Source organism: Fusarium oxysporum, chromosome V, assembly GCF_013085055.1.
Source record: "Fusarium oxysporum Fo47 chromosome V, complete sequence".
Taxonomy (NCBI): Eukaryota; Fungi; Ascomycota; class Sordariomycetes; order Hypocreales; family Nectriaceae; genus Fusarium; species Fusarium oxysporum.
In genome coordinates this window covers 396,079-413,227 of record NC_072844.1, presented here as the reverse complement: position 1 = coordinate 413,227, position 17,149 = coordinate 396,079, and the positions used below count along the sequence as shown (strand labels likewise).

General features: G+C 46.6%; 6 protein-coding genes across 6 annotated transcripts; 4 read left to right on the top strand and 2 right to left on the bottom strand.

Annotated features, from left to right (window-relative positions):
* Positions 1-1,108: 1,108 nt before the first annotated feature.
* On the bottom strand, positions 1,109-2,675 carry FOBCDRAFT_250133 (aspartate aminotransferase; the record flags this gene model as incomplete). Its single annotated transcript, XM_031183198.3, has 7 exons — positions 1,109-1,495; positions 1,547-1,629; positions 1,682-1,890; positions 1,950-2,095; positions 2,145-2,401; positions 2,450-2,491; positions 2,538-2,675. 7 exons carry the CDS (start codon positions 2,673-2,675, stop codon positions 1,111-1,113), a joined length of 1,260 nt encoding a protein of 419 aa, XP_031038840.2.
* A 483-nt stretch (positions 2,676-3,158) lies between these two features.
* Positions 3,159-4,560, top strand: FOBCDRAFT_135284 (major facilitator superfamily domain-containing protein; the record flags this gene model as incomplete). The annotated part of the gene is made up of 2 exons (XM_031183197.3): positions 3,159-4,330; positions 4,395-4,560. The coding sequence occupies 2 exons, from the start codon at positions 3,159-3,161 to the stop codon at positions 4,558-4,560; spliced, it is 1,338 nt and encodes a 445-aa protein (XP_031038839.3).
* Positions 4,561-5,039: 479 nt separating this feature from the next.
* FOBCDRAFT_273583 (siderophore iron transporter-like protein mirB) lies at positions 5,040-6,873 on the bottom strand (the record flags this gene model as incomplete). Its single annotated transcript, XM_031183196.2, has 2 exons — positions 5,040-6,588; positions 6,647-6,873. The coding sequence occupies 2 exons, from the start codon at positions 6,871-6,873 to the stop codon at positions 5,040-5,042; spliced, it is 1,776 nt and encodes a 591-aa protein (XP_031038838.2).
* A 1,282-nt stretch (positions 6,874-8,155) lies between these two features.
* Positions 8,156-10,376, top strand: FOBCDRAFT_222387 (uncharacterized protein). Its single transcript, XM_031183194.3, has 3 exons — positions 8,156-10,023; positions 10,071-10,167; positions 10,227-10,376. The coding sequence occupies exons 1-3, from the start codon at positions 8,252-8,254 to the stop codon at positions 10,275-10,277; spliced, it is 1,920 nt and encodes a 639-aa protein (XP_031038836.2). The 5' UTR covers positions 8,156-8,251; the 3' UTR covers positions 10,278-10,376.
* Positions 10,377-12,429: 2,053 nt separating this feature from the next.
* Positions 12,430-14,143, top strand: FOBCDRAFT_201133 (uncharacterized protein; the record flags this gene model as incomplete). Its single annotated transcript, XM_054704467.2, has 2 exons — positions 12,430-14,059; positions 14,139-14,143. The coding sequence occupies 2 exons, from the start codon at positions 12,430-12,432 to the stop codon at positions 14,141-14,143; spliced, it is 1,635 nt and encodes a 544-aa protein (XP_054560442.2).
* A 479-nt stretch (positions 14,144-14,622) lies between these two features.
* Positions 14,623-16,605, top strand: FOBCDRAFT_135078 (uncharacterized protein; the record flags this gene model as incomplete). Its single annotated transcript, XM_059607930.1, has 6 exons — positions 14,623-14,808; positions 14,859-14,932; positions 14,962-15,262; positions 15,311-15,409; positions 15,471-15,798; positions 15,854-16,605. 6 exons carry the CDS (start codon positions 14,623-14,625, stop codon positions 16,603-16,605), a joined length of 1,740 nt encoding a protein of 579 aa, XP_059464833.1.
* Positions 16,606-17,149: the final 544 nt, after the last annotated feature.

The following is a 17,149-nucleotide window of genomic DNA, read 5'->3' as shown; positions in this document are numbered from 1 at the left end:
AATCCTTCCTTAAGCCGCTAGACTAAGATCCTTGATAAATTATTAATCTAATACTACTTTTATAATAGTATTGTTACTTATAACCTCCTTATTAGTAATGTATTATTACATTAATAAGAAGGTAGGCTTAGGTTAGCAGAGATTATTATAATTGTATATAATATATTTATAACAGAAATATAGCAGCTCTGAGAGGATATAAATTGTAAGGGCTGGAAAGCGGGGAATACTAAAGTCATCAAGTCGTCATTTTTCGCGGCTATGGTGGCTGCGGCGACTCCTGCGCCGCAAGTAACTTAGCTACGGCTATCGCCCTGCAGCCTTCTCTTCTTCCTAGTGTCTCTAGTCTGCAATTTCTGATCATTTTCCGTTATTATAAGATAGGCGGGAGGTAGAATGACAGTATCTAGTGCATCTATTCGAGTCTTTCCGAGCAGTATGTGTGGAAGCGGGGTCATAATTCAAGCGCCTGGAGCCAGTCCCAGCCGGGGCCCATTAAACCTGGCCGCAGGTGGCAAAGCTGCGGAACGCTGAGAGGAATGGTGAGGATGATTAGTCCTCTCGTCGCCGATACATCTAACGTCGTCAATTGTAGCCAGAAGCTGTAAATAGCGGGGCATCAGACTTTTCAGACAACTTTGAACGGGAAAAGACACATTGCTTTAGCAGAGATTCTGCATCGTTCTCGGTTAGGCCTTAGTTAATCCATCTGCCCAACATAGTTCTTCCGAGATTTTTCATATCCATCAGCGAATCTCCATCAATGATTTCATGACATGCCGCCTTGGGACCCCAAAGTGTTCAAGTGTTTCAGTGACCAGGGTATTTCCTAAACCGCTGAAAACAGTGGCTGGGACAAGAAACGATAAATATTATTCTAAGCAGGTTTGACACATCCATTGCAAGTTTAACTTAAGTATTGGATTGTTTCTAGCCTGCTTCTCGTGATACAGGGCTTCGAGATCGAGTCCCAGATAGTATATACAAACTTAACCACAGTGCTCAAAAATTGCTAAATTGCAACCATATCTGTAACTCTTATACCATTCAGTGATGCCGTCTACAAACTTGTCCTTCTCTCTCAGACTCATCTGAAGTCTAATATAGGGCTTAAGACAAAGCTCTGAGCATCCTTTTCAACCCTTCATCCAACACATATTGTGGGTGCGCAATCACTAGACGAAACCACCCGGGCTCTTCATTCCTGTAGCCACTTGCCGATGTGATATATAGCTTTTCTTTTCTCAAAAGAGCTAGAATATCATCATCACTCGTGGCGTAATGATGGTTTGCCGCTGTCAAGCTCACCATCAAAAACAAAGAGGCGTTTGACTTGCGATATGGTATCCCATGCTCTTGCAGGAACTGAGTGACATGCTTGTAACTCTGCAAAAGCCGCGATCGATACAAAAGGATATAGCTTTTAGTGAATTCCTTGTCTAACAGGAGGGACGCCGCTACATTATCAGCAAGGCTCGATGGAAAGTTGAAGAGTCTGAGATTTAATCAATAACTATAGACAAACACGCAATACTTGAAGACTTACGAGAAGCTCTCGAGAGACTTTAGAAATAATGGATTAGATTGACTTATGAGGCAACCGATGCGTATACCAGTGGCACCGAAATCCTGGCGTGGTGTCAACTCAAAAAGGTATATAAGAGAGCGTTGAATTTCATACTTTGCTGAATCCCCATTGGACGTGGACTTTTCGAGGATCCATAAGTCCTTCAGCACTCAAAGACAATATGGAAGTAAATGGAACAGGATCATCCATTTCGGGGTTCTCAAAAACCGATAGTGCATAGATCTCGTCGACAATAAGATGAAGTCCCAATTTACCACATAGCCGCATATAGGCTATCAAGACTCGTTTGCTGTAACAGCGACCTTGTTGATTTGTCAACTTCTGTCGTTTGTATACAATTTAAACTTCTGTCAATACAGACCTAGTGGGTTGTGCGGGGAGCATAAAAGTATAGCTTGAACACATTTTCCCTCTTTCTGTGCCTGTATGTATTCCTTCTCATATTCATCAATAGCTTCCAGACAGAAAGGGTCAGTGCCGCTGAATGAAACCTCACGGACCTGGACCCTGTTTGAGGTTAATGGCTGGTTCTGGAATAATGGAGGGATAAACCTACCCAGCTCTGATGCCAAAGATGTAATTGAATGCAGTCCAATAAGGTCGTCCGATGAGTACTTGGTCCTGCGAGTTGAAGAGCGACCACGCACAGCATTCAATTGCATTACCCACTCCAGGCGTGATAGTCAAGTGCGACGGCAGGACGGGGATGCGAGGGTTGAAGTAATCGTTTAACAACTGGCAAAAGGCCTCTTTAAGTAGCTTCGAACCAGTAAATCCATCCCCATAAGTCAATGCATGAGGTTCAGCGCGAAGCTGACATGATCAGTATACATCATACGTGAAATCTTGGGAAGTTCATACACGGGAGTTAATGAAAGAGGTCATTTCCGTTTGCATCAGCGCCTGTATTTATTAGCCCAAGCATACGTTTAATATAACGGATCCCTACATTCTCAGCGAGGCCAAGATTGACGATGCCCTCCGGGTTTGTCTCTGAATCCCACAAATCGTTGAGCACGTCGAAGAATTTGGGAGCGTCGGGCAAGAACCCGACGCCCCGAGGCGAGATACAATCGCTTTGAGACATGGTGATATTTTACAGTAGGGTACAATATCAAGTATGGGGCTGGTACAGGGTGCAAGGGTACAGGCTGTGTGTTGGCTTAGGATGCGTTTTAATATGTGGTTTCTAAGATGATCGTATTTCGTGCGTTTCTGAGCCGTAACGAATCACGAAATTGGGTTAATCGGGTTAGTTGGAGAACCCCAGATTGAGGCACATTAGAATATCCGATTATGTCCGATGTGGCTGGAAACAGTGGAATGACCCCGAATATCTCCGACAACTTCTCCGATGCGAAGTATCCTCAGATGTTCAGTATCATCGGATTGATCCGCATCGCCATCAGGATCACGTAATATCTAAGAAAGCAAGACTCAAGCTCCTTGATAAATGGTATGCCAGTCTGTCAATAACAACTATTGTCATGTCTGACGTATCACACTGCACAATCTTGTGGCAGTACTCGCTATAAAAGAATCAGCAACTTAAGTTATGGCGGTCAAGGACATGGAGATACCTACAAGATCCTCTCAGTTGGGCCAAAGCAATACTGCACCCAAACAAAAAAACCAAAGCCCTCACGACGAGACTGCTCCTCCAAGAGCTTCACTCAACGACACAAGGGGAAATATTTATCTTGAAGGTGGCCTGGCAGGCTGGCTTTGTGTCTTTGGCAGCTTCCTGGGCCTACTTGCCAGTCTAGGTCTGGTGAACTCCTTGGGCTCGTTTCAAGCTTATCTGGAAACACATCAACTACAACGATATGATTCTGGAAAGATCGGCTGGATTTTTAGCATATACACATTTCTCACGTTTTTTTGCGGCATCATCATCGGGCCTATCTTCGACGCGCGAGGACCTCGTATATTAGTACTTGCTGGATCAACTCTTATCATGGCCACAATGGTCACTCTCGGCTTTTGCAACGAATACTGGCACTTTATGCTGTCCTTCGGCTTCTGTGGAGGTTTGGGAACATCGCTTGTCTTCACACCAGCCATAGCAGCCATCAGTCATTTCTTCTTTGAGAAGCGCGGCATCGCAACAGGGATCGCAGCAGGAGGTGGTGCGATAGGAGGGATTATAATTCCCCTTGTACTGGAGAGCCTTATTGCTAGGATTGGGTTCGCTTGGGCGACTCGGGTCCTTGCTCTTATCTGGCTGATCTGCCTAGGTATTGCATGCATCACCATCACGTCTCGTTTACCTACAAAGCCGTTTTCTAAGGAAAACATCGTACCCGATCTTCGGATTTTTACGAATACCCCATTCCTTCTTACTACCTTGGCGGTCTTCTTTGTGGAATGGGGAATTTTCATTCCAATTTCGTATATCTCATCGTACGCCTTAGCTCATGGGGTTCCGTCCAAGTTGTCGTACCAGCTTCTTGCCATTATGAATGCAGGGTCGTTCTTTGGGCGCGTACTTCCCGGATACTTTGCAGATGTGATGGGACGATTCAACGTTTTGATTATCACCGTTGCCCTCTGTCTCCTTTGTAATGTCTGTCTCTGGCTACCAGCAGGAGGAAATGTACCAAGGCTGGTGATTTACAGCTGTGCTTTTGGATTCTTCAGTGGCAGCGGTATCAGCCTCACCCCTGTGTGTATAGGACAATTATGCGAGACAGAGCACTATGGGCGGTATTACGCGACAGCTTACACGGTCGTTAGCCTGGGGTAGGTCGCCCCCTTCACCTCGTTCGAAAAACCCTTGACACAAGGCCATTACTAACTTAAACAGAACTCTCACAGGCATACCAATTGCGGGAGAGATTTTATCCCGTTGTAACGGAGAGTATTGGGGCCTGATCAGCTTTACCACATGCTGCTACGCTGCTGGACTCATTTGTGCGATTGCAGTAAAAGTAATTGAATGTGGTTGGCGCAACCCCTGGGTATTTTACTAGTTTGGGGCTTAGTTCAATGTCAAGATAGAAGATTACTTTACAGTGTAACATATCCCTGGAAGTTTTGGGTGTGAATTTAAGATAGTCCCGATATATCGACTATCAAATTGAAGGATAAAGTTGCAGTCTTGACTGGAGATACAGCATGTATCGAAGCCTATGTGGACCTTGAAACGAGTGGTAAGGCGCTACGGTAGCATTATTGCGGGGAAGAACTGCGTAGCATCAGCTTCCCCAGAAGGTGAAAATGTCCGCAACCATCGACTAAAGATACACCAAGATATGTGTACAATTCTGATCCACCTTGAAAAGAGGTTTTGAACGTCAAGAGCGCTAGTAACTTGCCTGCCACTACTCAATTCATGGCTCAAGTAAGAGGCATGTACCAATTTATCAAGAACAAAGCTAATATCGCGTCCCTTCAGTCTACACTTAGTCTTCAACCTAGCTTCTCTTGTCTGATATATCGGGTGATCATTTTAGACTGGCAAACCCTTTCGAAGGTTGCTCATTTTCTTGACATCGTAATCCTTCCAGAAGAGAACAGAGGCCCAAGTCAGGGCAAGTAGCGAGGTCGAAGTAATAAAGATGATGCGTTGAGTATCCAGGTAGGCATGATTGATTGCGGCTCTGGCAGCACTCCCAAGTGGATAAGATGACTGGATATCAAGGCTGCCATAGATATCATCAAGCTTTGGAAGCTCACTAGTAGGCAGATACTCAGCCAGTTTCTTCCTGAACATGCCAGTCCAGATGGCAGTAGCGACAGCTGACCCTGCGCCCTTTCCAACATCAACAATAACTGACTCAACGGCCAGAAGGGCTGGCGTGTGTTCCTGGGAAACGGCCATCAGTGTCATCTGCTCGATTGGATATATAGTGCCACCACCAAAAGCGATAAGAATCTTGCAAACTACCATCAAAACGATGGGGGTGAAGCCGGGTTTGAAGGCAATCATCATACCCTGGCCGAGAATGAAGAATGGGATACCAGTAGCAAGTGTGATAATTTTCATTCGCCCATAGTAGCGTACCACGAAGCCGAGGACTATCGTCCAGAATGACGACCCGATATAGTAGATGCTGTTGATATAAGTGGCGGCTGTTATGGATTGGTTAAAAACCACAATAAGCATCGAATACACATAGGCGGAGCAGATAAACTCAGACGTATAGAGCGTCGCAGCCATGATGTTAGTCCAAACAACAGTTCGATCCTTCATTAAGCGTGATGATAGGAAGGTCACTGGTGCAAGATATATCTCATAAAGGATGAAACATATGATCAGGAGCGGCCCAAACACCAAGAAGCAAATAATTAGGGGTGAGCCCCAGCCCTTGTCTTGGTATGAGTAGATACTCACAGACAAGAGGAGCAGACTCAAACCAGCCGCAAGAATGAGAAGCCCGACGACATCAAACTCCTTGAGAAAGAAGACTATGCGTTGACTGACTGTTTTGCCGTGTTCTGGCCGCTTGATCAAGCCAGCCTGCCTCGCTCTTCTGTCGAAACGGAACATCAGGGTAAGGACAGGGACAGAGAAAACGGGTAGGACGATGCACCATATACCAAAGCCCCATCTATATCCGAGATTTGTCAAGATGCGATCAGCAGTAGGGCCGTAAGCCCAGGTGGAGATGAGCGATGGAGACCAGACGATACCAAACAGAAGGGCTCGGTTCCGGATAGGTGCTGAGTCTGAAATGAAGATTACAAGGCTAAACTGGATGCCATAGTAGCCGACGTAGTAAAAGACCTGAGCGGCACAATATGTTTCGACATTATTGCAACCAGCTTTCATCAAGGCACCAAGAACGGTAACAAGGACCATGAGGGTGAGACTCTTGGGCCGCCCCCAGACATCGAGTAGCTTGGCGTATGGAAGTCTGAAGATACCACTGGAGATGTTAGCAACAACATCGGTTGTTGCTGTAAGAGAGTGTCTTTTGAAATCGCTGACGACGTAGGGGGTGAGAACTCTGAAGATGCTGTTTGAGAAGCCGAGCGCAAATACAAATAGCCAGATACTATTAACTAGATTAGCTCAAGTAAATCCTGAATATAATCTGGGTGACGATGTCTCACAGAATGTGTGTCAAGATTTGCTCGCTTGGGGTCATTACTTGCTGCAAGGCTCCCGGGGTTTCTTTTTCATCGTCAGTCTCCGACACATTGTTGCCTTCACTCCCATGGGCTGGAAGTATAGAGTCGCCTTTAGGCTCGTGAACTGCCTCTTGCGCGGCAACGACGATAATCCTGTTGAGATGATTGTCCTGAATCTGCGGACCCTGAATATCACTCTTGTCAGTCATTTTGTGTGGTTATGATAGGGTTGAACTCGGGAGAAAGGATAAATGAAAAATTGGAAGTTGGAGAATATCCAGATCTCTGATACGAGGGCTATGTCAGAGATTTTATAGATAAAGCAGAGAAGATGTTATCGACACGCCATCAAATCTGTGCAGATTATCTGATCACTCTAGTCAGCTGGGGCCCAATTAGAAGCGAGGAGAAGACAAAATGATATGATAAGATAATCATCGTGGATCTGATAAGGTAAGAATTAACGGCCAAGGGACTAACCCATCATCTGATAACCTTCATTCCCTGGCGTCTAGATGAGGCCAAACCCACTGAGGCATTTTGGAAAGTGGGCTGTATGGCCAGGCTATTTCGGTACAAAGACTGGGCCAGCAGAGTTTTACTAAACTACGTCGGATGGTGGTGGCGGTGGGTTGGTATCGTGTATGCCATCCGTATTGCCGACTGGGTCCAATACCTAGTACTCTTCGGATAGTATTGGCTTATCTCTGAACAGCTTGGATAAACATGAAAACAATTGTATGGGATTTGCATTGGCAATCATAGATTCGCAAGGTCAAACCTATCACCTTTTAATTACGGAACTGCCATTGAGTACATGAACTTGAAAACAAAAGCTTCGGTATGGTAACAGGTTCGGGTAAGGGAACCGGGAGGGCACATACGGTTTCCAATTTCCGTTATTAATGGGGCCGAATCTTGGACAGGGAAGGAGTTCACGAGCCGGTCCTCTACGAGCCAAATGGGCAACCAAGTCACGACATTGGTTCGCATCTCGGGGATGGAGATGGGTTTTCGTGTTGTGAGTGGTTGACAACTTTTCCGAAATATCTGACTCGGAGCAGTACTCAAGTACATGAGCTTAGCCAGTCTAGCTAGATCAAGTCTTTGTTACGTGGCTGCTTAAAGGTTGTAATTTTAGTCTGATAGTCTCAGTAAACCATTGCATCGTCAATTTGTGTCAACATCTTTTGTTTAGAGACGATCATGGTCGTACTAGGGGCGTTTTTGAGGATAATATATCTGTTTTCGTTCTTTCTCGATGTATTGTCTTGTCAAATTGCAAACACAAAACTACGAAACCGTGTGTAAAATGCTCTACTGTACTTTCGTGTTATTGGAAGAAAGTTGTTGGAGGGCGCCCAATCGTGGCCCCCAGCCCCGTCCCCACCACCAGCCGGCTCAATCCAATCGTACGCCACAAGAGATCAAAATGTCCGATATCTCCGCCACATGTCCGTTGATCGCCGATAAACTTTGCTAGTCCTAGTTCTCCAAACTACCGTACATCGAGTAACGCCAACCCCGGCAGAGCTGAGTTCCCCGTTCATTCTCCGATTACTTCAATATTCGAGACTCATCACAAGCATGTCAGACCAAGCCCGAGATGATGCTCGGGAATCCTCTACGCGCAGAGGAATACCTCACAAGCGACCACGCAAGCGGCTAAGCTGCGAACCCTGCAGGATTAGCAAACTCCGGTGCGATCGACAGCAGCCCTGCTCTGCATGCAAACGGCGAGAATGCGAATCTACGTGCACCTTTCGGCGATCCCGCGACATAACTGCAAACAACATCGTCATCCCGGAAAATGTATCTGCATCTCCCGTCCGTGATTCTTCTGCTTGTCTACCACCAGAACCAGCTGTTACTGCCCCTGCTGTTGCAACAGCAGCAGCAAATACAGCACATCATGGCCCTTCTTCCATCCCGTCGACTTTTCACGGCCCCTTGAGTGGTATACCCTCACCCCACGGTGAACCTTTATCCTCTATTGCTTCTTGGGACGCGGTCCTTGAACGACCCGCTATTGGCCGAGATAACTGCACTCCTGGAGTGAGAGCTGATCCCTTTGTCTCCTTCATCTTTGGGTCAAAAGTGCCCACAAGTGAGCTTCTAGCCACGTTGCCATCCAAAACCACTCGCGAGTTTCTCATCTCGAGATACTTTACATACCAAGCCCCATTATTCCACGTCCTCCATGGCCCTACCTTTCAACAGCAATATACGGAGTTCACCCGGGACTCAGCACACACTTCGTTATCTTGGCTAGCGTTACTCTTCGTCATATGCTCTTTAGCTGTGCAGACACTAGGAGATGGCGACCCGGTCCTACGGGACTACCAGTCGTCAGGGCCTGGTGCTGACGCTTGCGACCCGTTGTTTGTTTCTCGCCACCTCCGTAGCGCTGCCCTTGCTTGCCTTTCACAGGCCAGCTTCATGGTCCGATATAACCTCAATACGCTCGAGGCTTTGTTGATTATGTCATATGGAATATGTCACAGCGAAGGAGTTGACCGCGCCTGGGCTTTTCTTGGTGTCGCCCTAAACATAGGCATTGCATTGCGTTGTAATGCCGACCGTCCGGACCGGAACTTTATCGAACAGCAGAGGTGTTGGCGATGTTGGGCCGGGGTTCGATTGCTCTACACATACCAAGGAATCCTTTTCCGCGATGTCGATCCCTCATTCCTCCTTAGCTTTCCTTCTCCTATGCCCGCAGAGGTCAACGATTCCGACATACATTCGGATACTGTTCAAGAACCTTCAAGTTACCCAACTGGTATGTCTCTCATGAAATTCAAACTTCGCCTTTTTGAGCTATCAACTCGAATCTGCAGCATTCTTTCTGGGTCTTCTATTTTCGACGAAAGTGCCATGAACCACTACGGCGCCTTAATCGCAACCGAACAACAGCAGTGGGCTTCCGTATTTCTTCCTTCTGGATCTCCCAGCCTCCTTGATACAGCAGGTTATGCATATTGGTGTATACTCGAGACCTACGCTCATCAGCTCTATCTTCTGATCCACCGGCCTTTTTATCATTCCCAATCTCCACAATATCTTGTATCCAGTAGGAAAAGATATGCCGCGTCGAGTTTAGCCTTACTAGATATCTACGAAAAGTTGTGTGAGCTTCCGACGTTGCGGCCTTGGCGATGGCTGGTGAACGGTATGACAAGTTTCAATGCACTACAAGGAGTAGTTGCGCTCGCGGCTTGCATGATGGACAAGCCTGGACAAGGGGATGACACAGCTTCTCATAGAGCCATCTTCAGTGCTGCTGTTCAGCGTATTGAGTCGCTGCAAAGATCTAGTCCTGTTTGTGAAAGAGCATACCCGGCGATTCAGGCTATACAGTAAGGCTATATTTTCACTCCAGAAAGGACGTATCTCACACCGTCAGGACACAAATATTTATGATGGCCAATGAAGAAGGCCATGCTTCGTCTCAAGAATGGGATCTGAGTGCGGATTGGCTTGACTTGAATTCCATTAGCTGGGTGAGTGAACTATTGACCTTTGGGCTATCCTATTTCATTCCAATCTAATGCACAGACAGGGTTTCTGGGACAACATTGTCGATGATTTTAACTACGGTCCTCGGGAATAGTTCAATTAGTGATGACTAGATTGACTCTCGAAGTTGGCTCTCAGGACATTACGATCTAGTGATGTATCATTCTTAGCACATAGTTAGGTAATGGCGGACTTGAATTCATAATCTATGATCTTCTGTCACGTAGCTATTTGTGTGCATCACCTATTAAACGTTCCAGTGTTCATCGTAACCACAAATCAAGGATAGAGAGTTAGTGTGATCCCTAACTCGGAACAAGTAAACCCGTGGATCAGGTACCTGCTTCGAGGATTGCTTCTTCCACGCACCAACTATCAAAATCCATATTAACCAAGTAACCCTGACCCTCCGCAGTCGACCGACTCTTGATGAAGCTTCCAAACGTCTTTCTGCTACTTGAGAACCTTCCTTACAGCAACATTGACGAAAACTCTGGACGCACTCTTCGAACCGAATAATTTGACAATTGACCAAGTTCTATTATAGTTAAGCCTAGGCCTTTTTAGAAGAAATTTATGCTGCGGTCTACAGAATTACCATAAGTTTCTTGGGTTCCTACAGCGATCTCTTGGAGTTGGTGGACGGTATTAACAGGCCCGATAACATCTCTGTACTATCATCAACTCTTGACAGGAATCCCATTTGAGGCTTTGAATTCACGGTTCTTGGCCCTTTTTTCTTAGTTCCTGCCATTTCTGGCATCTTCTTGTTTAAGCTCATCACAGTTCGGCGGCCGTCAGAGATTGAGGGTGTTGGGTCGTTGAATGAGCCCAACATCATGAAGGCTGAGCTCCATGAGAGGGTGGGTCAGTTAAAAGCTCAAGATTTATCCCCAACGGGGCCGTAACTTTGTTTTCTGCCATGCAGTCAATGTCCTCTATGGCGATATCAGCTCGGAAGGGGAAATCTACTTCTGACAGCGCGGGGCCACCCGTAAAGAGGCTGAAGGCCATCGACTGGAAAGGGTTCAGTGAAAAGCAAATCAAGGCAATCAAGTACACTCAAAAGCGGTTCGCCCCTCTAAGTAGTACAGTTTTAACACTACTCAAACTAGCCTTCCCACCTAGAACTTTTGGAGGATCTGGTCTAAAATCGGACAGAGATAATTCTCTGGCTGGTATTGCGGCCATTGACATCGCTTCGGTGCCTTTTAGCACGGTTTATTGGATATTCGACCGTAGGAAAAAGCCTTCCTCGATGTCTGTCTCAGGTAGAATATTTGCGTATAATGAATTATGAGATGAGGATGTTACCTACACAACAAATCTCGTGAACCAATAACTGAGAAGCCAGCTGGCTCTACATGATAGGCGAGCGGTCCAATAGTCAGCGTAAGTCTGACCACAGTATCGGGTCTGTATTTCGGCAGAATGAATATTTGAAATACATCTCATCATCCCTCAGATGAAAATCGTTATTTGTCCCTGGTATATGTAGATCAGGAGAGATACCTATTCCTCGAGCAACGCAATATTAAGGCAAACCGAGAAAACACAGCAGCTATCTGTCAAAACCAAAAGCAAACTCGTCGGCATTCATGCAAAGTTCTATATGTATCAAACTCAATTTGTATTGCAATATGGACGCAGTAAATGGCGCCGTATTTCATGCTAGAGGAGGCGTATACAGGCCGTTATTGCCATAAGTTGAGGAAGGCTGATGTGGCTATGCATTTAACAAGGGCGCATGAAGTCACGGGGCGTCTTACCAATGGCATCGCGCGGGACTGAGATGGTGAAACTAAACTAACTTATTAAGGACAAGGCAGTTACGCCGGAGTAGACAGATTCAGAAGGAGGGGAAGAATAATCCGATTTATCCGTTAGTTGAAGCCACAAAGTTGGTTAAGTACTAATAGCGCCATAGCTCCCTCTGTAAAGGGATAAGTCTGTTCAATAACTCTTTATCTCATTGCTGTTTTAGTTAGCAGGATATGTACGTAGTCCAGCCAGGAGTAGTGGTTCACCTATCACAAGCAATTCCAAAGGGTAGTCAGCCTATTATTAGCGCAGTCGGCTTCAATCTATAATCTAAGCACGGCTACCAAATACGCCAAGGCTTCCAAGCCTCTTATAAATCAGGAATAGCGCGATGGCATAACTTTAGCTAAGAGGCGACACATGCCATTATAAAAGGAATAAAAGAAATAAAACGTTCTCCATACTTTTCTTGCATACGCCCGAAGATGCAGCCCGCCAACATACAGCTTAGACAGCGCCCGTCGTGGTTGGCCACGCTCGATTGGGCCAGTACTGTCAGCGGCTTCCTTTTACTAGCTACTGGGATTCTTATGATAATAAATGGGCAGTGCTCCCTGGCTCATGGGCTCAGCGCCTACGCGCCTTTGTGTGTCGGTTCCCGGTTATCTGTGCAGAGCTGGCTCGCCATCACCGGCATCCAATTCTCACTTCTCAGTACCATTCTACTGCCCCATGCCACGTCAATGACTCTATCCAAGTGTTTTACACGAGCAGTCGAAACCACAGGGATGCGGTTCGACCGCCTGCTTAACTCTCTCTCCACGGCCCCGCTCTCTGCTCAACTTCAGGGATCGAAGAAGGTTATCATAGTGCGGTGCCTCGTCTTCATGCTCGCAGCGCTCGTAAGCGTCCTCTACAAGTTCTCCTTCGTGAGCGTCGATGCACAGGGCATGCTCGCGATCCCAAACGGTCAGATCTACTACAACTATGGCTCTGACGGTTATCCCGATACCGACCCCAGCTACACAGAAATCGGCGAGTCTGACATTCCCCGAGAGTACAACTATGCTCTGGGGAATGGGGTCCCGACTAGCATCCTCTCCGCAAACCTCATTGACTTCCTAACCGTGAGCAATGGCTCCGTGGTCGTCGTGAGTGACCCGGGCAAGACCTTCGAGCGTCCGACCGACCTCATCGTAGGGCCTAAAGTGAACGCCACACGGCTTACAAATATTCTTAACGGGACTGTGGAATCATGTAATCCCTTGCTGTACCTTCGGAGCTCGTTCTACGTCCTACGCTCGTTGGACAATTTCTACGGTACCAAGTGGCCCCTCGTCAAGTCAAGACCATACAACGACGGGGTACGGATCGACTTCACACCCTGGAACTCAACCAGTTATACTTTTAATGGAGGCATCATGGACATCACTTCTCTAGCCAACGGATCCCTGCAGGCTTGGGTCGCAGGGCACTCACTTCCTTCTCAGCCACAGGGCATCTACGACTATAGAGTTACGGTTAACATGCGATATTGCTACGGGTATATCAACTGGGAAAACTCGGCTGTTTTTGGTCATTTCGAGATCGAGGACCCAACCGATATCAAATGCCAGGCTTTTCCTTTCGACGTCGCCGCCTGGAACCAAACCTTGTGGTCCTTCAATGCGAAGGCCTTTATCCAGGCAGCCTGCGCCGGAAAGACTACCATCGACGACTCTTTCTGGACATTTGCACTGCCCATAATCCCAATTATGAGTGATCACTCATCTGTCCACAAGGGCTTTGCACCACCGGGGGAGAGGAATCCGCGGTGCAACAACATCGCCCAGGATTCATTTGCGGTCGCCGAGGGTATGATAAGAGCCTCGCGGACGGGGATGACGCGGCTGGGAATAGCTCTGCAGGGGCTGGCAATCATGACAGCAATCGTGGCGATGTGTTTGATTATCTGGCCAAGACTGCCACTGCTTACAGAGTGGCCTGCGCAGTGGCTTGCCTTGGTGGAGGGACTGGATAAAACTGTGGTAAAGGAAGCAGTCAAAGACGGTGCGACAGGAATCAGTGTTGAGTCCAAGACAGTCGTATTTCTGTCCTCGTCGGCAGAGGAGGGAGGTGAGTTACGTCTAATATGTGCTAGGCCATAGTAAAAGGAATCTACTATTAATATTTTATTTTTACTTTTCCATGCCAGCATAATTAGTTTCCTGCAAGGCACAACGCCATGCTTACAGCCTAGCATCATGCCGGTAGACGCCTTCAGCCAGATAATAAAACCCGAACCCTATTGCTTATGAACGCAGCTAGTAAGCCTAGACCAAAGCCGTTTCCGGCTTTTATGGCCTTTTGTCTCGGGGCTATGGAGAGCTGTGGCTGATGAACCCTTCGAACAGCCATACCTGGACTGAATCTAGATTCCTTGGCGCTGCACTATCGATTCTACCTTCTAGTGATTCGCTTGAATTGTCTCCTTGCGGGCTGATGTCTCTCATAGGGCTGCATCTTGCTATTAACCCTTCGAATGGCGCGGTACCGTCCTAAAAGCGCCATCTCAGCCACAGGGATTCAGCTGAACTGGTCAGTAACCCCTGGTCTCCGTCGAGTCTGGTGGAACATTTAAAGTAGTCACCGGCCTGTTTGTTGCCGAAGCCTCAAAGCTCCTCAACTCATCTATCAGGATGCGACTCTCACTACCATTTCTGTTACCCATTGTGCTGCTGGCACAAGTGATAGTCGCCCAAAACGCTGCGCTTAACACTCTACCCGTCATCTGCGCCGGTGTCAAAGAAGTGTCAACATGCAAGATCAAAGTCATCGTGCCGAGTGGTGTCAAGGTCAATATGAAGACAATCAAGGTCCCCACGGTAGGCCGGGTTCAATAAGCACGCATTAGACAGCTTTGTGCTAATACCAGGTAGTGGAACAAATGCAAAAGCCGCCAATGGGCGGCATGGAATTGCCCAACCCTAAAAAAGCCCCTCAGGACCTGTAAAGGATGGACTTGCATCCCCGGTAAGGCTTATCCTCAAGATAACAAAGAATTTGACTGACACTGGCTCAGGCTGGGAGAAGAAATCGAGACAAGTCCCTTCCAGTATAACCATTCTCACCAAGGAGGTCGATCTCTGCGATGAGATTCGTAGGGCGCTCGGCAAGGGTCTGGGAGACAAGTTCATCAAGTCAGCAGAGGCCATCTGCGGCTGCTTCACTCGCTTGCAAAATTTCGCAACGACTGGTTCCTTCACGGCGATGTCAATTCGGGGTGAGATGACAACAGCTACCACAAAGGTCGCGGACGACACCCTTAGTATTGAAAAGGTACTATATTCCTATTTCTCTCTCGATTTCTCGTCTAATCTGTCAAAGTGTTTTGGAAAAGTTAGTCTACCAATTCTCAACAACAAAGTTGATGTTGCGAGTGTGCTCAAGTCGATCGCTCCTTGGGTCATCGCCCAAGCCAAGGATGTAAGTCTCTCATTCGCCCTGAGTACACATCTTGGAATTGATGCTTAAACCAACTTCGCAGATCGATCTTTCAGTCTTTCAATCTCTCGCCCGCGTAGTCGCTGCCTGCCAAGCCGGCAACTGCAACGCAAACTCCATCGGCGCCGCTGTCAACAATTATCTAACCCCCTCATTCCAACTGATGGAGCCCCCAATCAAGTCGGTACTTGTTCAGTGGGATGGTGCCCTAACTCGTATCCAAGAAAGAGTCAAGGATATTAATGAAGCGGCTAACTCTCTGGCATCCAACTACGATATTATGCGAGTTGAGTTCGATTCAAGCAAGCAAAGGATTTGCGAGGAACTGCAGCGGTGTGATGGACAGGGAGTCCCAAGATTCCTCGACCGGGGTGAGTCTACAATAACTTCATGATGATTGTACAAGTACTGACTAGCTGCTTGCAGTTGATGAGGTTATTGAAGCTGCCAACAGGCTCTGGCCAGTCCGAGGCCCCCTTGACGTTCCCTCTAATCAGCTCGGCAAAAGGCTGGCTGAAACGATTCAACTTAGAAAAGACATCAAAAAGTATCCGGAGGCGGCAGGTCTAGTCTCCATGATCAAGCAGAGCAAGTTCAAAAAGATCAGCGACATCTTCCTATTCATGCCCATCGTGCAGCGCGTACCGGAGCTAGCCAAGCAGATCAAGAACGACCTTTCACCACTCCAAGACATCATCAAACAATACAAGCAGTCATCCGGAGAAGCCCAAGAAAATACATGGTCCCTCAGCTGGTCCAACATAATCTGGCCAGATACGGAACTCACATCCGACTCACCCGAAGCAGATGCCGCTTTGATCGCCGAACTAAACGCTGTAGATGAACTAGTCAGAAAATACCTTTCAAGCCATCTTCTCGCATACAGCAACGGCATGGTCATAATGGATGCCGAGCTCAGGGGCTTCTCGGTAGTCAACGGGTCATTTGCCATGGAGACCAAGGTGGTGACGTATAACCGGTGGACGACAATCTCTATAGATATGCCATGCTCCAAGAAGGAGACCAAGGTGTACAGGAAGAGTGGGCTTCAAAAGTCCTTTTCGTGGAGGACGTATTTCAAGTGCAAAGTGGTTCCCGTGACGGCATATTTCCCCAAGACTCATGTGCCTTATATTAGGATCCGAGGTGGAGCAGGAATAGATCCCAACGATCAATAGCATCCCCTATATTTCTCTTCTTTTTCCGGGCTTCACAGTGCTTATCTGTTATCGTGGGGATGAGACCAGAGTTAAACACCTTTAGCTGTCGCTACCTAACCACATAAATATCAGCAATAGAAATTACTAAACAGTATCTACTTTCCTTCTAAGGGGTAATGAATATTTAAATGATCTTAGACTTTAGAGATACTGTAAAGAGGTTAAACCTGAGATACCTACCTTCCTTGGTGTGAAGGTACCTTCCGTTTTGGCATAGTGGTATCCTTCTAAAGATACTTGGATATAACTTTCGAGGCTAACTTATAAATCTTTTTAAAAAAGGATTATATATATATATATTATTATCATAATTTTCCTTTTTAATAACTTATTTTATTTTAAAACTCTTATATACATTATATAACTACTGTTCTTTTTTATGTATTAATTAATTTATATAATTAGTTATTAACCTTAACCTTAATTATAATAGCAATATTTTTACTTTTATATTTTAATTACTTACTTCTTACTAGAAGTTGGTTCCTAAGTTAATAAGATC

Coding starts and splice junctions, on each gene's coding strand:
- FOBCDRAFT_222387 (XM_031183194.3), top strand. CDS start 8,252: ATGTCAGACCAAGCCCGAGATGATGCTCGGGAATCCTCTACGCGCAGA. Junction 10,024..10,070: donor CCGGCGATTCAGGCTATACA/GTAAGGCTATAT, acceptor TCACACCGTCAG/GACACAAATATTTATGATGG. Junction 10,168..10,226: donor ACTTGAATTCCATTAGCTGG/GTGAGTGAACTA, acceptor ATGCACAGACAG/GGTTTCTGGGACAACATTGT.